Source organism: Drosophila mojavensis, unplaced genomic scaffold, assembly GCF_018153725.1.
Source record: "Drosophila mojavensis isolate 15081-1352.22 unplaced genomic scaffold, ASM1815372v1 contig_36, whole genome shotgun sequence".
Taxonomy (NCBI): domain Eukaryota; kingdom Metazoa; phylum Arthropoda; class Insecta; order Diptera; family Drosophilidae; genus Drosophila; species Drosophila mojavensis.
In genome coordinates, this window is record NW_025318858.1 from 3,010,863 (window position 1) to 3,026,853 (window position 15,991).

The window sequence follows — 15,991 nt, forward strand, 5'->3', positions numbered from 1 at the left end:
GGGGCACTTGTTACACTTCACTTAAGACAAATCGAAATGAGAGTTCATTTCACATACATACATACATACATACATATGTAGCTGCAAATACATGGAAATATGTTCGGTTGGGCTAGTCAGCTAATCTAATCGAACTGCAGCTAGAGGAAATATTTTGGCTGAAATGTGTGTCAACACGCGCTTGATAAGCATTCTCTATCAGCTACGCGACACTATGTATGTGCATAAATATGTACATACATACACATGTATGTGCGTATATACATCAATAAATATTAAATAAAATCAAAACAAGAGCAAATCAAAACTGAGCAGAGTAAAATAAAAATACGACAATCTCTGCGAACTTTGTTTAATCTGAAAATCTAGCTGGATTGGCTACATTTTTGCTTCTAGTATACGATCTTTACGGCTCTATAAACATAGAAATGTATTATCGATAAATATATTAGTTCTGTAAACGAAAAATGTATTACGATTTTTGTTAATTGTCAGAACTGAACATCTTTAAAGTGACATAAAGATTAGAATTTTAAAATAAGGAGCGTTTGTATAATCAAGTTAGGTGGGCTATCGATAATATATCGATAGTAAGAATATTATATTGTTTTTAAAGATTTTCATTCCACATATTTACAATATAACAATAATATGTTATCGATTTATATACTAATATATCGATTCTCACATATGTATCGATAGGACTGTATCTGTAATTTGTGTTCCCACACGAGTAAAGGAGCTCAAAGGTTTCAGATAGGTTTAATATTGAATAGTATAAAATTTGAATAGTATAAAACTTAGTGTAGAAGAGTTCCACCATATAAGCATTCATTAGTACAATAAACTCATTATATAAGAGCTCAATAGCAGTAGACTTGCTTAGTATAAGAGTTGAATGATATGCTATGAGATTTCAGTAGTATCAAAACTAAGATGTATAAGAGTTGGATGGCATAAGCCTCGAATAATGTAATGACACATAGCAGCAGTAATAGCAATCGCATAACAGTTGCATCATTCTGATTATTATACACAATCTTGCACATATTTATTTATACCCTGTGAAGGAAATTATGCAATAGGCAAATGATGCAAGTCTTATACACTTGAACTTTTATAATCAGAAGCGAAGTGAAATGCATGCGTAGCATTAATTCAGCCAAATAGTAAACAACAATTGTTGTTATTGTTATTGTTGTCGTTGTTTTTATTTCGCTGATTATAATTTTTATTTCGTTTTATTTTCGAATTCCTCTTTTTTTTTTTTTTTTTTGCTTTTCTTTTAACACTTGATACAACAGAAATTGGGTCACAAGCAACAAAAAAAAACTTGAGAACGCACAATTTCATTCTACATATACATAAATATGTATATATGTAAATAAATAGTTAAATACATATATACGCTGATAAACACAAGGGAAAAGAGGAATAACAAATGGCAAACTAATTGCCAAAGCTTGTTTACGTTCTGCCTCGCATATTCTGCATAAATGTATGTATGTACATATATAGATCTATGTATATATGTATGTATACATAAATTAAACGTATATAATACCAAATTAAAAAATCCGTTCGAAACGCATTTAATGCACTCGAAAATTAATTATTGTGCTGACAACATTTGAAAGCTGTCCATATACATACTTATATATGTATGTATGTGTATGTGTATCTATACATCTATAAACTAATCTCGAGCAAGTTTCTTCGATGATTCATTTATTTATGTTTTTATGCATGCTTCGAAATTTGTAAAAATATTATTCAATTCCAATTAGCTTTCCAGCAGTCAAGGTTCTTTTCATCAGATAGCACCAATTGGGGCTTATTTAAGTACTACAAATGCTGATAAGACAACGATTCAACTTTTATGCAGTGCAGTGTTTGTTACGCAGTAGAAACTAACTTTTTCAACTATTATTAAATATTAGCTTAAGCTTTACTCAACTCCTTTATTATGTATATAAGACGAGATGAAGCTTGCAAATCTGAATCAGATACTGGAGGGGTAAAATATAGCTAAATTTAATCATAAAACTTAAAAAATTTTAATAAGCTTTTAGGGAAAGCTTTAACTAATTCTTTGATTATGTTTAGCTGTCTTTTTGGCTACTTAAAATATAAATTATTTGTGCGTTGAAAGCTTTCTGTTAATACATACATATATCAAATTTTTCTTTGCTTTATATTTCTTGTTTTTATTAAAAATATTGCGCTTTCTTTAATTTACCAAGTATAAAGTTTGTTTTATATCTCAAACTCAACCATAAAGTTATCATATTCTTTCCAAGCTGCAAAAGCTTTCAACTACAACTTGCAAAAGATAATACACATATGGATTTATTATTCCTTAATATTTAGATTTAGATCTTGCAAAAGATAATATACATATGGATTTATTATTCCTTAATATTTAGATTAATTCTGAACAACTTTAATGCAGCTTCTATATAAATGAAGTATTTCTTTCTGGCCAAAGGCTTTTAAGAACTTGAATCACTGCTAAAGCCGCCATCCATTAGTGAACTTCATACCTTGCAACGGCTAACGGTAAAACAACCCCCAGCAACAAAAAAAAAAAAAAAAAAAAAGACAGCCAAACTCGACTGCATGCGAAATGGCCCAAGGCCAAGCAAATGTTCATTTCGCAAAAATTTTCATTTCTCAAGTGCTAAAAAAGCAACCCCAACCAATGAGTAAAAAAATGTCCAAAAAACACACATGAATATTAAAAAACAATAATAAAAAAATATAGAAAAAAAAAAACATAAGCTATAATATTTGCTTTGTTCCGAAGGGCTGGCAAATATTAAAGGCTTCATTTCGAAAAGTAAAATATTGCAAATGTAAAATCAAACATATGAATCAGAAATCATATATATATATATATATACATATATTTGTATATATGTATGTATATATATATATATATATATATTAAAACCCACAATTAAAAGCAGCCAAAAAAGACAGCTTAAAAAAGCAGAGTTTTTCTTTTTCTATATATTTTTTTTACTTGGGTCTTCATTTCAAAATTTTAATCAAAAGTAGTAGCACTTCGATTGATATGGATGACAAGGGATTTTATTTGGTTTTATATTTTTATTTTTATTTTTATTTTTTGTGTTTATTTTTTGGCTAGCCAGGATATGTTTCGAGCAGACAGCAGAGCTGCCTTCTCATAGAGAGCTAAATACACATATACACATATACGTACATACACATGTATGTATGCTATTTATATAGCCATAATCCATACATCCACACAGTTGGCAAAAATATGCACGGACTACGTCAACAAAACAGACATGTGAAGCGTACAACTGGCCGTTTGCTATTTCAATAACGGTAAATACGCGACGGAACATGTTTTGGGAGAGAGAAAAACACGGCAAACGTGGCGTATGCGTATTTTTTTTTTAAATTCTGTTTTCTTCTTAAATATTAAAACAAGCAGCTTTAAGCAAAAATTCTTAGTTAAATCTAAATCTAAATATATAAAGCATAGAATATAAAATATACAAAATATAAAATTTAAAAAATATATATAAAATAAAACAATATAAAATTTAAATATATATATAAATTTAAATTTAAGAACTCTGTCAAAACTATGATGAAATATATATATATATATATATATATATATATATATGCATACATTTACACACACCTATGCCTTGTCACACATACACATTCAATCAAAAGGGTCAACACATGTCTCGCCTAACGGTTAAAAATGAGCTGTCACAGCTGACAACCCGTAGGCCGTAAGCAAATCTCATGTCAGACCCGAACCAATTACTGACCTCACACAATGCGACCGCTATAAAATCTATATACACACAAGTACATATATCACTTATATATAACCTACATACATATATAATGTCGAGAAGAAGCAGCTAAGCTAAATATGCCGGCTGTGCGCGCGCCTTACGCATTTATATTCATTTAATAAGACGCCATAAAACTGTAGTAAAATATGCTGTAAATGAAATAGTAACACACACACACACAAACACATACATAGCGGCATACATACACACATTGACAGTCAGTCAGACACACACACACACAGCTTAACAGACAACGAGACGGCCCATAAAAAGGTGGCGCGCGTCTTCTGGTCTGCCTATGGCCGCTTTTCCGGCTTTTCCGCATTTTCCACTTTGCCGCCTTGTCGAAAGAAAAAAAATCAATGCCTGCTTTTGGGCGTTTGCAAAACTGGCTTTTCTGCCACACAATTTTGGCGGCTTATTAGGCAAACGAAAGAAAAAGAAAAAGGCAGCCAAAGCAAAAAGGTAAAGAAAATTTCATTGTCTCTCTCTCTCTCTCTCTCTCTCTCTCTCTCTATCGCTTTCTCTCTCTGACTCCGTTTAGCTGTCTGTTGACTTATTGATTGTCAGCCAAATTAAGTGCGACCCATTTAAGGTCAAGTTTTGGTTTCCTTTTGCATGGAAGCTCAGCATTTGCTTAAATCTTCAATTTGTATGAGCGCTCTGAATTTGTTTAAAATGTTAATGCGAGGGTGGGCTGAAAGGTTACTATATATTTATGAAAGTAGAAATGTTCATATACATAGATATCTACATATGCAGACATAGATGTAGATGAACTGATAATGCTAAACTTTTCTTTTCTCCTCGCCCTGATCAAGAATATATATACTCAATGGGCTCTGCCACGCCTCCTTCTCTGTGCGACATGCATTTTAGCATAATCGACTTTTATTGGAATTAGGATTTAATTCAAATTTAAACTAAATTAAAATTTTTTTTTTTTTTTTTTTTAATTTTGAAATATTTTAATTTCTTATTCCCGATAACCATTTATTAATTTATCTAATTTAGTAAACAATTTTTAATCGACACTAAAACTCGACTTACTTTTTTTTTTTTTTAGCTAATTTGTGTAATGCTTTAATTTTGTAATTTAATATCTATATTTAAATTTAGATTTCTGTTTACATTTTCAATTTGTAATCCAATTTTCAAATTTTATTTAATCATTCTCATGCTTAAACGTATGTAGCTCAGTTTTTTTTTTTTTTTTTTTTTTTTTCAATTTGAAAAGTTCAGTTACTGAAGTTTGTTTAATGAGTTTTATGATTTGAAAAATATTTCTATATCAATAGATTTTCTATAAGAAAAACACCCCACACCAATTTAAGCATACGTCTAAGACTTATTCGTAATTGCAGTTCCCATTGCATTTACTGTCAAAATGAAAATCCAGAAAATTCCATCAAAATGAAAATTATACAAATGCAATTAATCTACATCTCTTCTAACTTAATTCTTAAAGATTTAGAATATATGAAAGCTATATAGGGAATATCACTTACCATCGCAGGATAACGTGACATCCGCCAATAGATCCGATTTGAATAGATTGGAGAATGTGATTGCCAAGTTGGACGAGTAACTGTTCCATTTAAGGCAAAATTGTTGTTGTGGATCCATGTTGTTGTTGTACTTGTTCCAGTTGCTCCAGTTCTAGTCGTAGATTCGCTGGATGGATCAGGCCAAGGCCAATGGAAGCTTTCGCCGCTGTCCACAAGTTGCGGACGTTTCTTTGTTTAATATACTCCAAATTATTAATTGTTTTTCTTGTTGTTATTGTTTTAAATGGTGTCGTTTTGTTTTCAATGTTGCCAAAATGGAATTTCGTCGAATTGTTGCTCAGCCGTTTGTGCATAAAGCAATTTTGGCCGCAACCAATTCTTAGCCAAAGGGAATTTTGCAATTGTTTGTTGCGTTTGTAAAGCGTGAACGACGTCCGCTGCCTGCGCATGTAATTTGTTTTATATATTTATTTCATTAATTGTGATTTACTATTGATGTATTTTATTTTATATAACTGTATATCCGTATTTCTTTTATTTATGATTTGTTTATTTTGGTTGCCAGTTGAAATTCAGGACGCGCACTCCGAACACGACAAATGCTGCAACGAGAATGACGAGAAAAATTGTTTTGGATTTTTGATTAGTGAAAGATGAATGCGTTAGTTGACATAACACACATACAACAAAAAAGGGAAAGGAAAAGCAACAGCAATAATACATACACACACAGAGAGACAGACTCAAGAAGACAAATTCAGTGCCTGCTTTGCTTTTGCCTTTGCACTTTCTCAGTAAAATGCAACAACAGTAATCAGTAGTCAGTATGTAGTCAGCAGGCCGCACCAGGCATGCAAAGCTCACTAACATAAAGCTCTCTCACTCTCTCGCTCTGACTCTCACTAGCTCTCGCGCTGCCTTCGTTCAGTTTTAGAAGCTTCAAATTTCAAAGCAAGGCGAAATCGAACGTAATGCATTTGTATTTGTAATTCTATATTGAGGACGACTGCGAAGACTGCGAGGACTGCGACGACGGTGACGGCGAAGGCAACTGCGACTGCGACTGCGGCTGCAGCATACATATTTCCGTTGTTAGCGGCAAGCAGCCAATTTATTAGAAATTAATCGAGCATTTAGTATGCTGGTGTGTGTGTGTGTGTGTATAGCACCCAAAAGATATACGATTTAATTCCTGGAATTAGGCGCCGTCAAGATGCAACCTCAACTTTTTATTTCAGTTTTCATGCTTGTTCGAGCAGTGAGCATGGAGTATATTGATTGTGTGCAATATTAAATACTTTGATGTGAATTTAAATTGAAATTAGAAAATTATTGTCAGGGTTTTCTATGCCTATAGTATACATCATAGCATCATCATATGGATATTAATTAAATTTAATCGAACATTTTAATATTTGGCGTATTTCAAGTAACATTTATAGCTACAAATTTTAAGCGCACTCAAAATCCCCCGCTCTTCCCTTTTCGCATGCGCCTTCGTAGTGGTCAGCGTCTACAGTTACTCTACGTTCGCGCTCTACCTCTCTCCTTTTCTATGCTTTTGCGTGCTTAGCCTTGGAAGCGCTGCCCAATTCACAATTCCTGGAAACTGCAGATGATGGACAGCAGCGACTGCGGCTGCGGCTGCGCGTTGCATGGGATGCGCTTTTTTTCCTCGAATTTGTTTAATCGTTAGAAAAATGCGACCGCGTTGCTTTTGACTTTTATTCTCATTTTTTCTTTTTCTCCTTTTTTGGTTTGCTTGCCTGCACCCAGTAAAAGCAACAGCAGCAGCTACTGCGACATCGCCCCGCCCCGCAGCAGCGGCTTCGGCTGTGAATTCGCCTTTAGCTCTAACAAAATCAACGGTTTCGTTTTGCCACGTTCAATCGTTGGCCCCCAGAAAGATATCGGTAAAAAGCTATTAACAAATTCCTGCGAAGTTTGCAGTTGTGGCTGGCCTTTTTTGAAAGGTTCCAGCGAGCAGCGAGCAGCGGCAGCCGCAGCAGCAGCAAGAGACAGCGGGAATTTATAATCGAAGGCTTGCGGATATTTTGTGCATGTGTCTGCGCCTGTGTGTGTGCATGTATGTGTGTGTGCAGAACTTGGGTTATAACAGTAATTGGCTAATGCTTGAAAATAGTGAGTTAAATAAAAGAACCGTTTTGGGAATTACTTCAATTGAGCTAGTTACAACAAGATTGCTCTAGAGTAGTCTAAAAAGTTGTAGAGTGAAAAAAAAAATATGTTTATGTGTATTAATATTTAAATCTTTTTTTAATCCCAATTTCTAATTTTAACTTTTAATTGTGTTGGTAATTTTTTAAAATCATTAAAGTAACTAAAATCATATAGACTTCTTAGATATTCCTCTTCAAATAAATTCCATCTAAAACCTAAACAAAACTCATTTCCCGCATACAGACCAAAACTTCCGTTACAGCTACCTCACTATCAATAGTCTCATCCTTGAAAGTTTCTTGGTCTATGTAAAGCTTTGCATGTGACTGTACTTTACTTTGGAACAACAACAAAACAACATAAAATGTGCGCAGCTGCATTTCAAATGCTTTTTACCCAAAACTTTTGAATTACACAAACAATACAACAACAACAGCAACAACGACAGCGACAACAGCAATAAAATAGAGCAAATTCCTTGAGATCAGCTCGCCTTGATTCAGTTTTTGGGCAGCCAAAAGACGACACCTGAAGGCAGCTTTTTATTGCTGTTGTTGTCGAGTTGAGTTGAAGGCAAAATAGCTCAGGTATCTCTTAGGCTGAGCGTTGAGGCAAAAAAGCAACGCGTAAATCCTTTACACACACACACGCATGAGGGGAGTTCGTTCCTGGAAGACGCACACACAAAGACGCCGAACTGCTTGTATGGATACCCATTGAAAGTGAAGGAAATAGGGTATATAAGCTGTCAAGTGGTAATATTTGGAGTGCAGTTATCTATGTATACATATATAGAACAGACATAGCCTTACTAATGCAGTTCTGCAACTGTTACTGCGCATTGACCAGTCGTGCATACCCTACTACAGCCCTCTTTGTTTCTAATATACTATTATTGTTATGCTTGTTGCGTTGTCTTCCAACTGGAACAGGAAGATCTTCCCATACGCAATTCGGGGTTGTTTCGCTCCCTCTCTCTCTCGCTCTCTCTCTGACAACGCACTTTGCAATCAACAAAAGAATCATAAGAAAAGAAAAGAGGAAGCAGAGCAAAAAGAACAAAAAAAAATCAAATTACGCAATAGCCAACAGTCATAGCAGTCGAAGCTGCATTTGCAATCTCTAAAAATAAGCCAAAATTGATCGAAGCAAAACACGAAAAAAATAAATAAATAAAATATTATATTTAATTGTTATATTTTTCTGGTATTTCAACTAATTGACCTTGTACACTATTTCGATATGACAAAAAAAAAAAAATGTATATAACAATATTATAAACACGAGTCATTTCTCAAGCGTTGCAGTTCATGAATCGAGTTCTCTTGCCGTCTCGCTTGCACTCGTCTCTGCGCCCTGTCTCCCCATCTCTTTTGCTCGCACTTCAATTTGATTTGAATGTCAATTGATTCAAGCAAATGACGCATTTCATTATAAGCTGCCAGATTTGTGTTGCTGTTCTCATTTTCTTCTTCGGCTTCTTTAACTATTTCTAAAATTTTACAAATATGAAAATTTTTTGTTCTACTTATTTCTAGCCTCTTCCAATCGTCGCTCGCTTTGCTGCATAAGATAAAATAGATTTGAAATTTAATATTTTCTCACATCATTCGATTTGTTTATCTACCGCCTCATTTCGGCCCTTGTAAAACCGTCTACATAATAGGAACAGTAACACGGATAACATCACTGCGAACACAAATACAAATAGCAATGTCTCCAATAGCTTTTGCATATCATGATAAGTGAGATCCGCCTCCTCATCGAAATATCGATAAAACAGCATTTGTTTTGATTTAGAAATTAGTGTTTAATAATTTGTGTACTAAAATATTTTAAAATTTTCAATATTTTGATATAGAAATCAGAGTAAAAAGATGATTGAATATCGAATCGTAGAGTAAAATAAATGGAGCACAGAGTTGAGTTGGTGTATAGACAAAGATTGAGAATCGAGTAGAAGGGTATGTCATATCCAAACACTTCTACTACTATTTTCCATATGGCTTACATTTCTACTACTATTTTGCATATTACTTTGAAGTGCTTAAGAATCGTCGATTAGAGTAGACGTCAAAGAGATATTTTAAGAATCGAGTAGAAGAGCACAACTAATCCACATTTCTATGAAAACCGCTTCGATTTGGAGCTCTTTAAAAGTCAGCTAAGATTATACTTGGGCATAAAATTTAAATTCATCATAATCTAAAAGTTAAAATAATTAATAAGTCGAACTCGTCTACCCTAACCGAAAACGGCTTTACGTAAATCAGAAACTAATTTCAATAAAATATTCCCTTATAATTCCCAACGACTTTTTGCTGCTCAAAGCTTTGAGCTTTTTGCTTTCGTTAATCTGGACCAGAAATCTGAACTCATTCAACAATTTGGAGCATTCATAAAATGTGGGCGTGACTACATGCCGAGTCTCTGCTCGATTTTATGCTCGATTACGCTGGGGGCTCGATTGCAGCACAGTTTTCAACAAACTGTCAACCAGGATTGCTGTAGTTGACAGTCTGTGCAGACAGACAAACAAGTTTCTAATACATACGTATACATATAGTATATAAGTATTACACATGTTGCATATGCGATTTCTGGAAATAAGGTGAATAATCTCCACATAATTTGGCTAAGAATAGCGGCGAACACAAAGTCATAACCAAAGGCGCGAGTGCAGCTCGAGAGTTGCCTTTGCGGCCCACCCACTGCGCTTGGCATTGCATAAAATGGGGGGCGTGTCAGCCATAGGGGGCCAATTGGCGGATAAATCATTTGAAATTATGTCTGCTCTTATAGCATGCCGCCAAAACATGTCAACAGTGCAATGGATTGCATATTGAGTAACTCGAGCCCTCCAGCATAACCTGTTGATAATCGCACACATGCTCATATATAATAGTATGATATAGCAGCTATTATGTGAATTGAATAATTGCAGCTGACGTTGCAGTTGAAGGGCCTGGCACCGGCTGCTTTGACATAATATCTTGGTTAATATTTGGGATATGCAATATGCGATAAGGTAAACAAAATGCAAAAGCGTCATAGAGACGCAAAAGAAGGAAAATATCTCAAGTCGAGTTGGATTTCTCCCAAGTTAAAATCTGGTTTCTCTTAAAGTGAAGCAACATTTTCATATACTATGTATATAGGCTTATTTATTTTGTAACTCTTGAAAATAATGTTGTTGTTGGAAATGCAAGTGCAGGGTAATAAATGATGCTATACTCAGACAATGTAAATGAACAACATTTCGGGGTGTTTTCCGCTACGGTGAGCAGAAGCCGCACTTGCGCTCAAACATTGTGTGTTAATGTAGATAATGATATATATCTTTGAGATACGCTTGCCATGACGCAATTACGAGCTGTAATTACGACTGCCAGACTTGGAGTTTGTTATTGTTTTGGTATTACGCAAACAAGAATCTAAGCACATACCAATCAAGAGCCGAGTTAGAAAAGAGTCGAAAAAAAAAAAAAACAGAGATCTATTATAATAATAATTAGCATGGGAAATTGGTTCAGCCCTTTGATGCACTTACAAAATGTGGATCTGAATCTGAATTTGAATTCGAGTCGGTTTTGTAGCAGTTGCTTCTTTCACTGTGGGAAACTGCTCGAGTCGGATAGTGCATAGTTACCTGCAAATAGAAGAGAAGAGAGTAAGTATTAGTTGTGTAATTTGTGTACAGTAATGATAAATTAAGATTAGTTTAATATAAGAACTAGTTCTGTGCTCTTTTCTATTTAGTTATACATTTTAAAATAGTTTTGTAATGCTTTTCATTAATATTCTGAATTTATTCTTATGCTGAATAAGCTTAGAAAGTGAGTCATTCTTTTAAACAGTTCTTGTTTCAAAACTAAAGTTAAGTCTTAAAGTTTTTAACATTGGAAACACTAAGTACGCACTTCATATGAGTGAACTTTTGTGAATGAGCTGTTAAACAGATTTAAAAGTAAATTTGTATAAAATTAGCAAAAAGTGAACTAGCTCATGTGAGCGAGCTTTTAGGTAATAATAAGTAAGTAATTATCGTTCTTTCTTAAGCTGCAAAATTTATAGCTTTAAAGCAATGGTTTTATAATTAAAGATAGAGAAGCTCGAAAAGAAACATAGTTCATATGAGCGAGTTTTTATGAATCAGTTTATAGACAATGTGATTCATATTTAGGTCAGAATGTACAATTTTTGGTCTTAAATAACGAAAAATTTATTTCTTTTAGATGTAAACAAGCTCGATAAATGAACTAGCTCATTCGAGCAATGTTTTATGAACTAGTTTGTTGCTCTAAGCTCCATATGTAGAGTTTTTTAGTTCTTATGCCTAGACTTACGCAGGTTCAGCAAGTAAACTAGTTCATATGAACGAATCTTAATGGACTACAGGGACTACAGTAAGACTCTAGCGGTGCATATATCTGATATACTTCCTGCTAAACGTAAACATATCTTCAACTCATCTGAAACTTTAATAGAGGGTTCCATTACCTTCACCCTTGACCCTTGTGGCGAAACCTGTCAGTTGTAGCGACACCACGTGTTGTGCCTCGTCTCTCTCTCTCTCTCTCTCTCTCTTTGGGTGTGTGCATTGCTCAAACCCAATTAAAAATGTCAGAGAAAATGGAAATACCTGTGAGGTAGTTAGCAGTTAGCGCACGCAGTAAATATTCATCACGCCAAACCCGAAAGGCTGAATGTATGTGATGCTGCGTCGCTGCCCGCACTTCAAATCGAAAGCTGAATTCGAACCCCGAGACCCGAATCCTTTTCACAGCGCGTCACACAGTTTAACTTTTCATTTCGCGGCTGAGCTGGACAGCAAAACGCAGAACTCGGAGCTGAGGGGGTTAAAAGGGTGATCGGTTGGGGGGGTGGAGCGGAGGTCGCTCTGGGTTGGAGCTCTGTCTGTTGCTTATCAGCTGGAGACAGCGTGGAATGCATTGTGAACGTGGAACAATTGCGTTTGTATGTTTTCTCTCTCTCTCTCTCACTCTCTCTTTCTCTTTGGCTGACGAGTCAGCAAAATTAAAAAATAGACAGAGTGGGTGGCTTGGTATTCACAAAAAAAAAAAAGAAACAAACAGGCTCAGGCACACACAGCTCCCGCTCCCTCTCTCTCTCCCTTTCGCTCTCCCACTCTCATTTCTGCTTTTCATTCTGCGAATTCAAATGTCACACAAGGATCGAAAGGTACGCATGGCCAGTTTGGCAGGCAACCGCCGTCGCCCACTCCCCTCCCATCCCTCGAGCATGCCCTACTCCTGCTACGTCTCTCACTCTCTGTTATCCTTGCTTTATTGCAAAAACACACACAGAGCACAGCAAACGCGCCTGGACATGGCAAACAGCAGCTGCTTGCCCGCTGCTGAACGGCAAAATCTAAAAGAAGTAACAGGCGGGCAGGCAGACAGTGAGCCGAGTCCTATTCGAGTCCTGTTCGAGTCCTGGCCGTATTGAACAAATGCCTAAAAATGTCACTGCGAGCCGCACGATAACTACTCTGAATTGTGGGCGGTGTGTGTGTGTGTGTGTATTTTAAGGGGGCGTGGCCGGGGCAGAAACAGCAGCAGCAGCAGCAGTTGGCGCTGTAGTTGGGGTAGCAGGATACGTTCAGCTGCACAGTTACCTTAGCATCCTGCTGCTGCCGCTGCCGCCTCCCCAATTTTTTTTTTCTCTCTCTTGTTTCAATGCGTCTGGCGAGCAGCTCAACTGCGTGAGTTGGTGTGTGTATTTTTATTGTATATATCATTGATGAATATGCCGATAACAAATCTCAATCAAATGTCAAAAAGGTAACAGGCAGGCAGGCTGGCTGGCTGACTGGCTGGCTGGCAGGCCTAGACAGACGCGAGCGCTGTCCTGATTGTCCTCCCTGTCCGCGCTGTCCTTACATGCGGTAATGTTGCAATTTTCACGCAGCACACGTGGCGTATGCGCAATTGTTTTGCCAGCTGTGTGACACGCAACTGCCTTACAAGCAATCTAGCCTACACTCTTCTCCCTCCCCCCCCCTCTCTCTCTCTCTCAGTGTTTGTGACAGCTAAAATTGTCTTTTCGATTTGCAGGCTGTCAAAAAGTTTAAGCAGCCATTGCGAGAATACCCCTGTTAATATGCATTTCATGGCTTTCGCTCAAGTTTTATGCGGGCTGAAACTGTCAAAGCGTCTAAGTTGATTAACGAGAGCTAATTGAAATGGCTGCCAGATGTTAGGCATTCCAAATGTGCGAAAATGTACAGTTATGTAATGATATAGGAATATATAGGCTTGTATAGCTTAGTTTGATAAGAGTCAACAAGAGAAGACAGAGAAGAGAATAATTACAGAGAAGAAGAAAATAAAGACAAAGAGAAGAGTACAGATAAGAGATAGGAGACTGAAGTCAGGGAAGAGTAAACTAAAGTTGAAGAAAGAAGAGAAGATAATAATTGAAATTGAAGGAACAGAAAAGAATATCAAAAAAGAGGAAGCTCGTTATTGAAGAGAAAACAAAAGATGAAGAGAAACTGAAAAGAGAAGACGAGAGAAAAGACAACAGAAAGTAGATAAAAGAAAAGAAATAGCAAACTAAGAAGATAAAATAAGGCAATAGAAGAGAGCATAAATGATGAGAAGGAAAGAGAGGATAAGATAAGAATATAAATTATAAAAGACTCCCTCTCTCACTCTCCCTCTCTCTCCCCGACCCTCAGTCTATCTCTCTCTTTTTCCGTCTCTCCCTCTCTCACTCTTACCATCTTTCTCTCACGCATTTCCAATTTCTGGTAAATTTATCCAGATTTTACTTCACTTTCAATATATTTTCCATATTGTTGTCCATTTCCCAGATATTCCAGCCCTCAGCTTTAATACGCATCTGAAGTACGACTCTTGTCAGGGGCTTTCAGGCACTCAGCCGCTGCTCTTCAAGTGCTTCATATAGAGAGGCTTAGCGTACTAATTGACAAGCAAGCAACAATATTTACGTACTCCAAGTCCAAACATTCTAATCAAATGCACAAAGGCTAAGAGAACAACAGCAGCAGCAGCAGCAACAACAAAATACAATAAAAAATACTAACAAAACCCAAAAAATACTAAAAAGCAATGTGCAGCGAGGAAAAAAGAAGGCGGGGCTTGAGGCTGGCAAACAAAACACGAGGCCTATCTGCAGGCTCACAGGACATGCAGCTGTACAAGAAGCCATTCGAACAAAACAAAACGGCAAATTCATCAAAGTGAGCCCCACTTCCTTGACTCCCCCTTCCGCCCCCCCTTGACCAACGCCCCTGTCTGTCTAACTGTCAAAATGCGTCGAAGCGAACATCATTGGATTTGTGATTGAACGAAAAAATTTCCATACATTCGACTCTTTTACTCTTGTGTGATGGGGCTGGGGTGGGGGGTTTTCGGATGAAAGGGGCAGCTTTGTGGCGCTTGGTTTCATTTGCAAAATGCATGCTGGAGTGATAATATTAACCACCCACTCCGATCAGCCTAAGCTAAAACCTTCATTAGTACGCGCATTGCCTAACGTCGAGTATTTGAACGACGTACCCCCAAAGCCTGCCCTAGTCCCTGCCACACCTCCTGCCACCTCCTGCGCCATTTACTGAATTTATATTTAGGGTATTGTAAGTTATGCAGTCGACTGATTCGCACAAAACGTCAACAAAAAACCAAATCGTGGACAGCGGCCACTGCGAGTGGTTTTCCCTGTACGATTAAGAGCCCCTCCAACCCCTTTTGGAGCCACTGCCCACCGCCTAGCCGTGTACAATTTGATTTGGCTACAGCGTTCAATAATTGTGTAAAGCGTTTTCAGTTTTACATTTCAATCTTAATTTAGTTTTTGGCACAACGTTTGCCTAGCATTGTAAACGAACTGGCCAAAAGGATAAGGCTTATGGGGGCGGGGGGCATGGCACGGGATTGCATGGATGTATTTATGGGGGAGCTTCGCTAAAAGCCAAATTCGTTATTTTTGTCCAGTTGACTTTTTGGCGTTTTTGTTTGGCTAATGAAGTTTGTCATTGAGCTTTATTTAATTTGCAGCTCTTTGATAAGGGATCGAAATTTGTTTTGGATTGACGTTTTCGATGACCGTTCGACCATAACTCTGTCCTGTTATGTTCCGTTTGAACTCTGATATTGAGCCACTCTTGAAAATGTCAAGCTTTATGTTGGCAAATCAGTCGATGCAAAGCGGGAGGTTGTCCTATGGACAACGCTGCGATTAACTGCAGATCAAATACAATATTACATATCTCTTCAAAACGATGCACTTTTAAATATTGAAAAACTCTATATATAAAGCAATACAATACATAAAAAAAAAATATTTAATTAGAAAATTTATATTCTTCCATTCAAATACGTATGTATTCCTTTATTTGCTTATGTGTATGTTTTTATTTCTGTTTTAATTTTTACTTTATTTTAATTTTTTTATTTTTATTTTTAC

The 15,991-nt window shown here is 36.4% G+C and overlaps 1 protein-coding gene across 1 annotated transcript in view; it reads right to left on the reverse strand.

The window, feature by feature from the left end:
* The window catches only part of LOC6575873 (zinc finger protein chinmo), a 60,301-nt gene that overhangs the window by 4,960 nt on the left and 39,350 nt on the right, over positions 1 to 15,991 (reverse strand). The window contains 1 exon segment of the mRNA XM_032728947.2: positions 5,357 to 5,958. Coding sequence (XP_032584838.1) covers positions 5,357 to 5,474 — 118 coding nt within the window. The 5' untranslated portion in view covers positions 5,475 to 5,958.